The sequence below is a fragment of the Triticum urartu genome, unplaced genomic scaffold (genome assembly GCF_003073215.2).
Source record: "Triticum urartu cultivar G1812 unplaced genomic scaffold, Tu2.1 TuUngrouped_contig_836, whole genome shotgun sequence".
Lineage (NCBI taxonomy): Eukaryota > Viridiplantae > Streptophyta > Magnoliopsida > Poales > Poaceae > Triticum > Triticum urartu.
The window spans coordinates 39368-50030 of record NW_024119300.1 but is presented as its reverse complement, the minus strand read 5'-3'; the positions used below and the strand labels follow the sequence as shown (position 1 = coordinate 50030).

Sequence of the window (10663 nt, the reverse complement as noted above, 5' to 3'; positions counted from 1 at the left end):
GTTCCGTGTCGCCTTCTCCAGCTGCCGCCGATTAATTATTCCTCCCCCATTAAACCACCACCTCCGTCTCCTCCCTCCCACCACCGCCTCCTCCTCTTCATCCCCTGAATCCTCTTCGTACGCCCGCCTGCAGCCCCGTCGTGCCGCCCACCAAATCACACACGCGCTCGACCTGTGGCCGTGCTGCCATTTTCTTCTGTGGATGGAGTAACCGCCGTTCCTTCCTTCCTTCCTTCCCCGGGCGCGGCGATTTCGGGAGCGTTGGGCACGGCTCCGCGGGCTCGCATTTTGGCGGAGGGAGCCGGCCTCCGGCGGCGGCATTTCTCCTCGACTCCTCCGGCATTCGGCCGTGTTGGCCGGCGGCGGCTCGGGTTGGTTTGGTGGTGGACCGGTGAGCAGGGAGGCCACTGCAGCGGCAGTAGCGGGCTCCTTTTCGCGGGGCCCCTTTTCGCCGCCGCCGCGGCAGCTGGTGGTGCTGCTGGTGCGGTGGGGATGCGCCTCGCCTTTTTGCCGCCCCCGTGTGGCGTGATTCCGAAGGGTCGTGGGCGTGGGCGCGGCCGGGTTGGCTTGTGCTAGACTGGCACCGCATCTTCTGGGCGAAGGAAGGGAGGGAGGTCGGCTGGGCTGGGGGCCAACCCCCAAAAGGAAGAGGAAGGTTCCGCGCAATGCCCACCATCCGGGCTCCGGCTTCCAGGCAGACGGCCACGCTGCAGGTACCACACTACACCCTCTGCATCAATCCACTGCGATTTAACTGCACTTCTGTTCCATTGCCTTACTTGATTATGTGATCCTGTATCTATTTGCAGGTGGCTGTCAAGTGCAGGCCACTGACCGACAACGAGAGCCGGCGCTCGCGGCACATCATACAAGTAATTGATGACAAGGTAAACAGACAGAGGCTTGGCTTGATTTGCTTGGGCTATGAACTATTAGTAGTTTGTGTCATGGGTGGTTAGAATTTTGCCATGGATGGTAATGGTATTGGTAGCATAGCAAACTAGTAGTGATAATGTTGTGCTTGTATGGTTCTCCAGAATGTAGCTGTGTTGGACCCTGATATCTCCAAGGGCTACCTGGACCTCATCCAGAACCGGACCAAGGAGAAAAGATACAGCTTCGATCACGTGTACGCGCCTGGATGCTCCAATACGGTACGCAGGCTTATGTACCTCATTAGCTTGTGCTGCACTAACCCTGAATTGCTTAGCTTGCTTTTGACAATGGGCTCATATGCTGATTACAGTAAGTGTCTTAAACCTGCACTGAAGCTTGGGAGTTCCTGGATTGGTCATGCCTTGCATTTTAGGAAATGCTACTTCAGAAAGCGAAACCGCAACCAACCCCTTTGGTTTATTAATTGCCAAAACTAGGAGTTGCTCATGCTTTGGATAGCTCTAGGTTGTAACGATGCTATTGGCATGTGCAAAACGCCAATTCAGTCTGGAGCTAAGCAAAGCATTGGCTGTATTTGTTACTGTTAGGTATGCTACCTAACGCGTATACGTCTGGTTTCAGAGAAAAGGACTCCAGTTTAGAGAACTAATTTCCAAAACCCAGGTCTCTTTTTAATCCGTGACCTGGACTGGAGCCTGGGGCATTTTGTTACACTGTATCTTCACCACTTACCCTGTAAACTGTAATCAAGTGCAACTAGCTGGGCAGCTGTTTTTTATCCACGGTCTTCGTAGTTCGTCTACAGTGGCTCTCCCTGATACGGTTGCACTAGTCCGCTCTACAACCGTGTTATTAAGTTTTAACCCAGTACCACTTGTTTCTGCTCCGTGGTCACCCCTTTTTGAAAAAAAAACATTTGTTTCTTCTGTGTTAACGTTTCAAAAATCTGTCGGTTAGTTGTAGTCACTGCATTTATTTTGAGATTTTTGTGTGACACCCAGTGGGAGATCATGCGAGCACCCAGTGGCTGGAAGTTATTAGATACATAACTAGTCCTACTTATGAGCTAGTCTGAGTCCAGGCTATAAACCCCTAGCAGCTTATCCTGAGTTCCTGACAAACGCGTGTTTGTATTAATAACTCTTAAAGCCCAACAGATCTGTCAACAATGTTTAAATCGCTATTAGGATTTGATTTCATATGAATACTAATTTTGATTCGTTTTGCAAGAGTCATGTAACATCGTACATCGTGTTGAAAAACTTAATTCTGTATCGCACTATCACTGGATCTTGTCAGAATCATTCTTGTAAAAAATGTTACATAAAATGTTGAAGCAATCAAAGTTCTATGGTCAGGCCATGTTACACTGGTATGTATAGATGCTGGAAATGTGTATATGCCTAGTCAAATCTCTTGCCCGGTTAGATACTAAAACAAATGTGCTTTGTTTCAGAAATAGTTGTATTTGTTCAAATATATAGCTGTATTTCCTGTACAACTACAACAGCTCAATAACTTTAAATGTAGCTGACAAAGCTCCACCATTTTGTCCAAGGTCTGTAAATACTGCATAGATTTATTGTTCCTGTTAATGTGGAATTTTGTAGCCCCATTGTAATAATATGTAATTGGTTGGACTAAGAGAGCATCGCCAACAGCAGACCAAAAGCTGATTTTAGGGGGAGAGAGAAGGTTTTTGTTCACCGGAAAATCTTGTGGTTTTCCAGCAGACCAAAAATTTGAGAACCACATGAAACATGACGATCCGACGCGACGCAGGGAGGCCAGAAGGCAGATCTGTTGGCAGGGGGGGGGAGCTCGGCGGGGATGGCGATGGTGACGGCAGAATCCGGCGGCGGGGAAGTTTGGCGACGGTGTGGAGCATGGTTGGACGGCCGGAATTGTGCGGGACCGGGCGGCCGTGGTTGTAGGGGTGGCGGCGGGACTTGGGGCGGCCCTGGTGCCCGACGGCCAGAATTGGCAGGCGCAGATGCAGTGTGAGGCCGCTTGGCGGTGGTTGGGTTCCTGCGCAGCAGTTTTGTTTTTTGGTTGGCTGCTAGCGGTGACCGAAATATACATCATTTGTAGCATTGTTTGGTCAGGACCAAAAAAAAAATATGGCCGCCATATAGGTATTTGTCTGCTGTTGGAGCTGTCAGTGTTTTTGTCACGGCTATGTTTTTTGGTCTGCTGTTGGAGATAGTCTAACTGATTCTAGGTATATAGATATAACTTAGTCCCCCTTTCTACAAGTAATTATTTTATGTATTACATTTTTTTTGTGAGTATTGTGTTTCAACACAACCCAGCAAGTTCAGTAGCCTAAAATGCATTTATGTGCAAACTGATGCTAATATGTTTATGTCTTGATATTAGAATTTTCCATACTTAAGGTTATTATCACTGAACATATGGAAACTGCAAGAATGAGAATCATCTGGATGTGTATGGATTTAAGACATGGGAACAAATGCTGTGTTCTTGTAGTTAATGTTTTACACTATAACATCTTACGATTTTAATTTGATACAAATGCATTCATTTTACAGGATGTTTATAAGAATATTTCTCCCACAGTTTTGGGTGTAGTTCAAGGCCTTAATGTGACAGTCTTTGCGTATGGCTCTACTGGAAGGTATGCATTCACTGGATTATTTTTGCTACTGACAAGCAGATTGCTTATCTTTTAGCCATCATCAAATATGTACTGCTTTACAATCACAGTTCTGAAGGATCTCATAAATTGCGCTCATTAAAATATGGTGTAAATTTCATAAGTTTTTAAACTTTAAGGAAATGGATGATATACTGTCCAAACACTTCTTCAGATGTGTTCATCGAATTAACGCATTATATTTTCCTGAATTTCCTCTATTTCAAAATTTTCTTATCTGTACCATGCTTGGTAAGCTTACCTCTTAATCATGCAATTGAGGTTAAAAAGTGATTAAATGCTTGTCCACTCTAGATTGTATTTACTTCACACTTAGTCAGTTGCCATCCCAATTTAATGATTGTTCAAATGGTTTTGCTATTTCTAAGTCGCCGTCCAGGTCTGTTTGATAGTAAGACTTTAGGATTTGTACATGTCTGTTTGATAGTCACGGTCCCGGTCTGTCTTGATCTTACGGCTATAAGTAGTTGACTGTTCAAAATGCTAAAAATGAAACTGTTCCCAGTTGCTATGGGATGTTACTTTGTTTCTTTTGCTTCATTCTTTTCAAAACTTCCCTGGCGAAGAACTGATGTACTATTTATTCAGTAAAGGTATTTTTGCTATACTTGGATACTGAGCTACAATATGAAGTTGTTCCATATGTATATTAATATGCCCTGCTGTATGTGATTCTACAGTGGCAAAACATATACGATGGTTGGAAGCCGGAGTGATCCTGGTCTTATGGTTCTTAGCTTCCGCACAATCTTTGATCAAATAAAAAAAGATGATAGTTCAGATACATTTGAAGTCTCATGTTCATATCTGGAAGTATACAATGAGGTAATGTGCAAATAATTGTGTTTATAATAAAAATATTATCAGTCCTAATAGATGTGTTGCATATAAGCTGTGAAATAATTGTCGGTTTTCTGAACTCCAGGTTATCTATGATTTGCTTGAGAAATCCTCAGGTCACCTAGAGCTTCGTGAGGATCCCGAGCATGGCATAATAGTCGCTGGTTTAAGAAGAATTAAGGTTTACAACTCTTCCTTCCTCACAGTATTTATTTTTCCTGGTAATAAGTTACATGTCTTGGCTGCTAGTGTTAATTCTGGCCTTCTTTTGTGTTATTTGCTTTTTTGTTTGTTACTCTTAACATTTCTAATTATTATTTTGCACATAATGTTATCTGCATAGTACTCTTAACATTTCTAATTATTTCGAGTAGCTGATAAGTTGACAATGAAAGGACATGAGTAGATATTCTTGTTGTGCTTTTAAGCTGCAATATTTTCTGAGTATTCTGTAGGAAAAGCTTGCAATAAATAATTAAAATGTTTATTTTATGTGGTCTCTTTTTTCAAAGATATTCGGTTTGGTCCTTGGTTTTGTATGAAGCCTTTTTTTTTTGTCTAATTCTGTTGCAACATCCAGATATTGCATGTCATGCTATATTCTGAAAGCATGCCTGTTGATTCCCATCGGTTTTGGCATAAACTAAATTTGGATGTTTAAACTCTTATTTTCCTAGGTCCATTCAGCAGATAAGATCCTTGAACTCTTGAACATAGGCAACAGCAGACGAAAGACAGAGAGCACGGAAGCAAATGCAACCTCTTCACGGTGAAAAAATTTCTGCTTCCCCTTTAAAAGTTCATGCTTCCATTTTATTTAGGAAAAAGTCCAAAACAAACCTTGAATTTGTAGGCGAAAGCTAAATCAAACCCTGAACTCTCATTCCCTGAAATCAGTACACCAAACTCTCTAATCCCGGTCTATTTTGAACCTTCAGATGACTTAGCCGGTATTTGCTGAATTAATTGAATACGTCTTAGTAAAACTTAAATACTAAGGTTACCTAATATCTTTAATCTGCTAAATTGTTGAGATTGTGACTCTTATCAATACAGTTACGATCAGTTAATAGTACTGGCATTTTTTTACATTATTCTCACAGAAAATACGTTTGCTCTCTTTTTCAAGTTCACACGCTGTACTGGAGATTACTGTAAGGCGCAAGCAGAAAGGAAAATATGGTAGTCAAGTTCTTCGTGGAAAGCTGGCCTTGGTTGATCTTGCGGGAAGGTATTAACTTTTCTTTTGGGGCTGCTGCTTTTCTTTTCACTCTGTCAGCAAAAGTAAGCTGAAAACAATTTTCTTTGAGCAGTGAGAGGGCTTCTGAAACGAACAATTTTGGCCAAAAGCTTAGAGATGGAGCAAATATTAACAAGTCACTTCTAGCGTTAGCAAATTGCATCAATGCCCTTGGCAAGCAAAATAAGAAAGGTCTAGCATATGTTCCATATCGCAACAGGTATGTCAGGTGGACATTATACTATCAAACCGATTTTGTCCATTCTAGTTATGTGACAGTGGCTATTTACAGCAAATTAACTCGAATTCTGAAGGATGGTCTCTCTGGTAATTCTCGAACTGTTATGATTGCCACAATATCACCAGCTGATGATCAGTATCATCACACTACCAATACACTCAAGTATGCAGATCGTGCTAAGGAGATAAAAACACATGTTCATGTAAGGGGCCGTTTCTTTCGGTTGAGCGCACACGCAACGATATATTATTTCTGTTGGTTCATCTTTTTTTCTGAATCATACATGATAAAGTTCTATTATTTTGATGTTTGTTCTTTATCCTGTATAGAAAAATATTGGAACTATCGACAATCATGTTGAAGACTACCAGAGGATGATAGAGAATCTCCAGGTCTGCCTAACAGGGAAACGAGTAAATTTCTACAGTTTTACCTAATTCTTGGCCACAGTAGAATACTAAAGTATGTCGCCTTGTCACTTTCTAGGGTGAGGTCTCCCAGTTGAAAAAGGAATTAGCTGATAAGGAGCATCAGTTGAGCGTAAAACCTACTGAAAAGGCTGCAGATAATGAGCTATCTTGGCTAAATGTCTTGAGCCAGGAAACTGGTGAGAATGTTCAGGAACGCATAAATCTACAGAAAGCACTGTTTGAACTTGAAGAAACCAACAAGCGTAACCGGATGGAGCTCCAACATCTTGACGGTGCAATCGCAAGACCACAGGTGGGTAACTTGACTGATCAATTTTCCTACAACTCTTTCATCAAACAGACTGTAGCAGCTCTTTCCTACATCTATTGTCGCAACAAATATCTGAGAAATTCAACCCTATGTACAGTGCACTGATGGTTTTGCATTCAGGTGAATGAGAAGGATTATGCCCTTTTGCAAGCCTTAACATCAAGGAGGCAAGTTATTCTTGACAACATCCGTGACAATGATGAAGCTGGTGCTGGCTACAGAAAGGTACATATTAAGTTTAATTTTGCTCTATTACCTTGAAGCAAACTTACATGGCTATTTATCCTTTTCACTGTAGGATATTGAACTGAATGAGAGTCGTAGGCGTCAGCTCCAAGATATGATCGAGGAGGCTACGAGTAACAATGGGAACAGGACTTACCTGCAGATTCTCAGCCAATACAGGCTTCTTGTGAGTAATCCCCAAAGCTTTAGTTTTCCATCCAGAATATGATATCCCACAAGCTGCTTATATATGTAAAAAATGAATCCTTCAGGGAATGAATAATGCTGAGCTTCAAATTGAGATGGCTATGCGGGACCAAGTAATACATAACCAGAGGGAATCTCTAAGGAGCCTATGGAACATTCTCTATGGAACAGGGCTAAACCAGAAACAGATTCTGAAGTTGGCTGCTAAGCAAGGCTTAACTGTGGAAGGCTGTCCTTTGCCTAGCTCGAGCCCTGATGTTGCTACACCCCATGGAAGGCTACCACCATTCATGTCGTTTCCTAGTCCACAGTCACAGTCTTCTTCTCCATCTAGTTGCTTTTTCCAACAAGGTTTCAGCACCATGTCTGTTCTCAAAAATCAACATGAGACGCCTACCATCTGTAGGCAGGAACATCTCAGCTCTTACTACATGATGTCTGGCTCCTCGCCTTATGCTGGTGATGGAAAACAATGGGCAAGTGGAGCGTCAACGCCATACCATTCTACCCCAGAAACGAAAAGCGAGCGATCGCCCTGCAGTGGCGAGCTTCGCACCCCATATTCTGGAATTGAAGGTTTCAGCAGGCAAAGGAAGGTAATTGTCTGTCTCTCTTTTTCTACAAGCAAATTGCACTCCATAATTCTGGAGTTGGCGCACTGATTTCAACTTGCTCAAGTAACCACATGATGATAGCATATTCCATCAAGAAGGACATCTGGTACAGTCTAAGTGGCAACATTTTAGTCCTCGCATGAACTATGATTTCCCCTTTTTCCAGGATTCGTGCTCTAGAGAAAGGTAAAGAGGAAGGACATCAAGATTCAAGAAGACACACGAGTCATGACTCACTGAGTCAACGCGCACAAGCAGCTGACATGGCTATAATACCAGCCTGATGCCTGCAATCTGATATGATCCTCCTGTGTGCACATCATCTGCCGACACCGGCCGGCCGAGTTCCTGGATCTGATAAGAGGATGTTACTGGTAGTTTAGGCCAAGCTGTTGCCATGCCCTAGGCCATGTTCATGGTCATTTTGGTGCCTCTAGATGTGTGTGACATGGCGCACTCCACTCCTGTACAGTAGTTGTTAGTCTCTCCTGTAGTCAGTCCTGCTGTACCATGTCTCCTGTTAGTCTGTTGCCTTGTATAGTGTATGCATCTGTTGGGGCTGAATCTACCTTTTGGGCCAAGAATCCTGTAAATTTGCTGCGACTCTTAACCCTTCATCAAGCAAGTAAAGCCCGCTCCGAGCACGGTGGTCGCTACTAAGTGGTACCCCCTTGCAAAGATTGCCTAGGAAAATTTCAACAGATGAAAAGGACATTCCCTAATGTTGGCCCAAGGCTGCATTTGGCATCGCCATGGATTATAATGATCCCGTTTACTATCCAATCTGGTTTCAACAGCGAAATGCAAACAGAGCCTAAATAAATGAGGGCTTTCGAGACCGTTGCTGAAACACCGTATGAAATGAAGAGCGAGCAGTTACCATTGACATCACCGTTGCTGGGAGATATGATGCCTGATGATTGAGCTCAAGGACAGGGTACCGTATGTAGGATGGATGGGGCATCATGTGTTGCGCATGGGCCGGTACTAGATAGCACTAACAACTTGTGCTGTTGGACCGGGGCCGGTGGGGATCTCATCTCATCTCATCTGCGGATGGATGGACGCAGATGATTCATTCATTCATTGATTTCGCCCCCCTGGACTGACGCCCGTCACCCACTCTGGAGACCACATTCATTCATTCATGCCGGAGCCGGATGGTCCCTGCTGCAGAAGCTACGAGCCCACAACCCGACATCGATAGAGAGTTATTCATTCATGTACGCAGGAGAAGAGAAACATTTTGGCTGTCTGAATGCAACGCGCGCGGCAGCGGCTGAATCTGCACGGCAGCGCTCGCCATTACGCTCGGCACGTCGACACGCCGGGTGGCTAGCTACCCGACCTGGGGCTGGGGATGGGGCGGGGCCTCGGCCTAGGCTACGGCCAGCCACCAGCCCACCGCCCGCACCCGTGTGGCCTACTCGGTAGCCTGTTTGGTCCAACAAACAAAAGCGCTACTACCGCTGCTGCCCTGCGTCTTGTTTGCCATGGTGATGAAAAGGAAAATGTTTCACGGAATGGCGCGAGCAACGATCGAACAAGCGTGCAAGTCGTGTCGTGACCCCGGCCCGGCGTACCAACCTGAACCAAGCCAACGCTGCAGCCTGCAGACGACGGCCCAGGGTCTACCGGCGGTGTGCACGGCACGGCGTGGCGTGGCGTTGCTGTTTCGGGCGCGCAAACTCGCGGCGGATCCTGCACGTGAAAACACAAAGCAGCTCCCGAGGCCGCTGCTGGGTCGCTACTCGGTAGGCTGCTGTTTTGCCTTTTTCTGTCTTTCGTTTTGTGATGAGTTGTGTGGTCTCTCGCCTTCGTCTGATCGCGTGCACGCATTTTCATTTTTGATGTGCGTTTCCTGCAAACGAAAACACGGTACGTATAAGCAAACAAACAGTGCAGGGTTGCTTTGGAAGCCGCTGGCTGTCTTGTCTATAACCTGTAGGCCCTGGTAGCATCCAGCTGCTTGGGGCGGTAAATAAGACGAGCGTGGTTGATTACTTGATTAGGCTGGTCATAGTGGGGAGTAACTTATACTAGTGTCATGCATATGACACTAGTCTAAATTACTACTTTTATAGTGCAAAATATCATAATAGTGGTGTCATAAATCGCTTCATTTATTAGCATATAGACTCATTTTATCTCGGGAGGCGCTATGTTACAATAACATATTATGTTACTTCAAACACCTCTTTTCTCATTAAATACTTGCCACATAAGCAAAATTGCCTTGAGATGTGTTAAGTTACTATCTAAGTTACCCCAACTATGACCAGCCTTGGGCAAACAAACATGGCTGGCCCCGTCTCTCTGTCTCTGTGTTTGTGCGTGTGAGTGGGGCCTTATTTGGTTCACAGGAATAGAAAACATAGGAATCGAGGGAACCATAGGAATGATAAAGGAATAGAAGTGCAAAACTAAGGATTCAAAACTAGAGGAAAAAGAAAGCAATGGGCGTTCGGCACAGCATAGGAAAAAATGGAGGAAGACTCCATCATTAGACGCTAAGAAAGCGAGATTCTGAATATTTTATTTGATTGCATGGTGCTTCTCTCACGAAAAGCACGTACCTACAGAATTATTTATTTGAAAAGCCATCTATCTGCCTCGGGCATACGCCTAACATGAGCCCAGGCTGGATTTTTCATTTCCTGAGGAATCACGTCGTCAGAGCAGCATTCCAGAGGAAATCAAATCAACATTTCCTTTGATCCGAATGACCATCTGGAACAGCACTTCATGTAGATTTCCTGTGAAAATCCTTTGAAACGAATAGGGCCTGGGTGTTTTCAAAGAGATAGACGACGGCTTTGCACGGGGTACAGCGCGCGGCCAGCTCGGAGCTTGCAATTTCGTCTTCGTCAGAAGCAGTAGTGATCCCACTAACCAAATATACTGGCCGCAAAAACACTACGCTACCGCCATTTGTTTACTTGGCTCTAGGCTACCACTATCCCACGCCCTAATCTAGGACA

At 44.4% G+C, this 10663-nt stretch overlaps 1 protein-coding gene across 1 annotated transcript; it reads left to right on the top strand.

Moving 5' to 3' along the window:
* Nucleotides 1-21: 21 nt before the first annotated feature.
* On the top strand, nt 22-8323 carry LOC125531906 (kinesin-like protein KIN-8B). Its single transcript, XM_048696124.1, has 16 exons — nt 22-713; nt 810-887; nt 1038-1154; nt 3450-3535; nt 4255-4399; nt 4500-4595; nt 5092-5183; nt 5544-5645; nt 5728-5874; nt 5947-6097; nt 6225-6287; nt 6382-6618; nt 6757-6861; nt 6935-7048; nt 7134-7664; nt 7849-8323. The coding sequence occupies exons 1-16, from the start codon at nt 666-668 to the stop codon at nt 7870-7872; spliced, it is 2136 nt and encodes a 711-aa protein (XP_048552081.1). The 5' UTR covers nt 22-665; the 3' UTR covers nt 7873-8323.
* Nucleotides 8324-10663: the final 2340 nt, after the last annotated feature.

What these genes read in the sequence shown, in the direction of transcription:
- LOC125531906 (XM_048696124.1), top strand. Translation starts at nt 666, where the DNA reads ATGCCCACCATCCGGGCTCCGGCTTCCAGGCAGACGGCCACGCTGCAG. An exon ending in TACAAGTAATTGATGACAAG is followed by an intron (nt 888 to 1,037) that starts GTAAACAGACAG and finishes ATGGTTCTCCAG; the next exon opens with AATGTAGCTGTGTTGGACCC. An exon ending in CTGGTGCTGGCTACAGAAAG is followed by an intron (nt 6,862 to 6,934) that starts GTACATATTAAG and finishes TTTTCACTGTAG; the next exon opens with GATATTGAACTGAATGAGAG.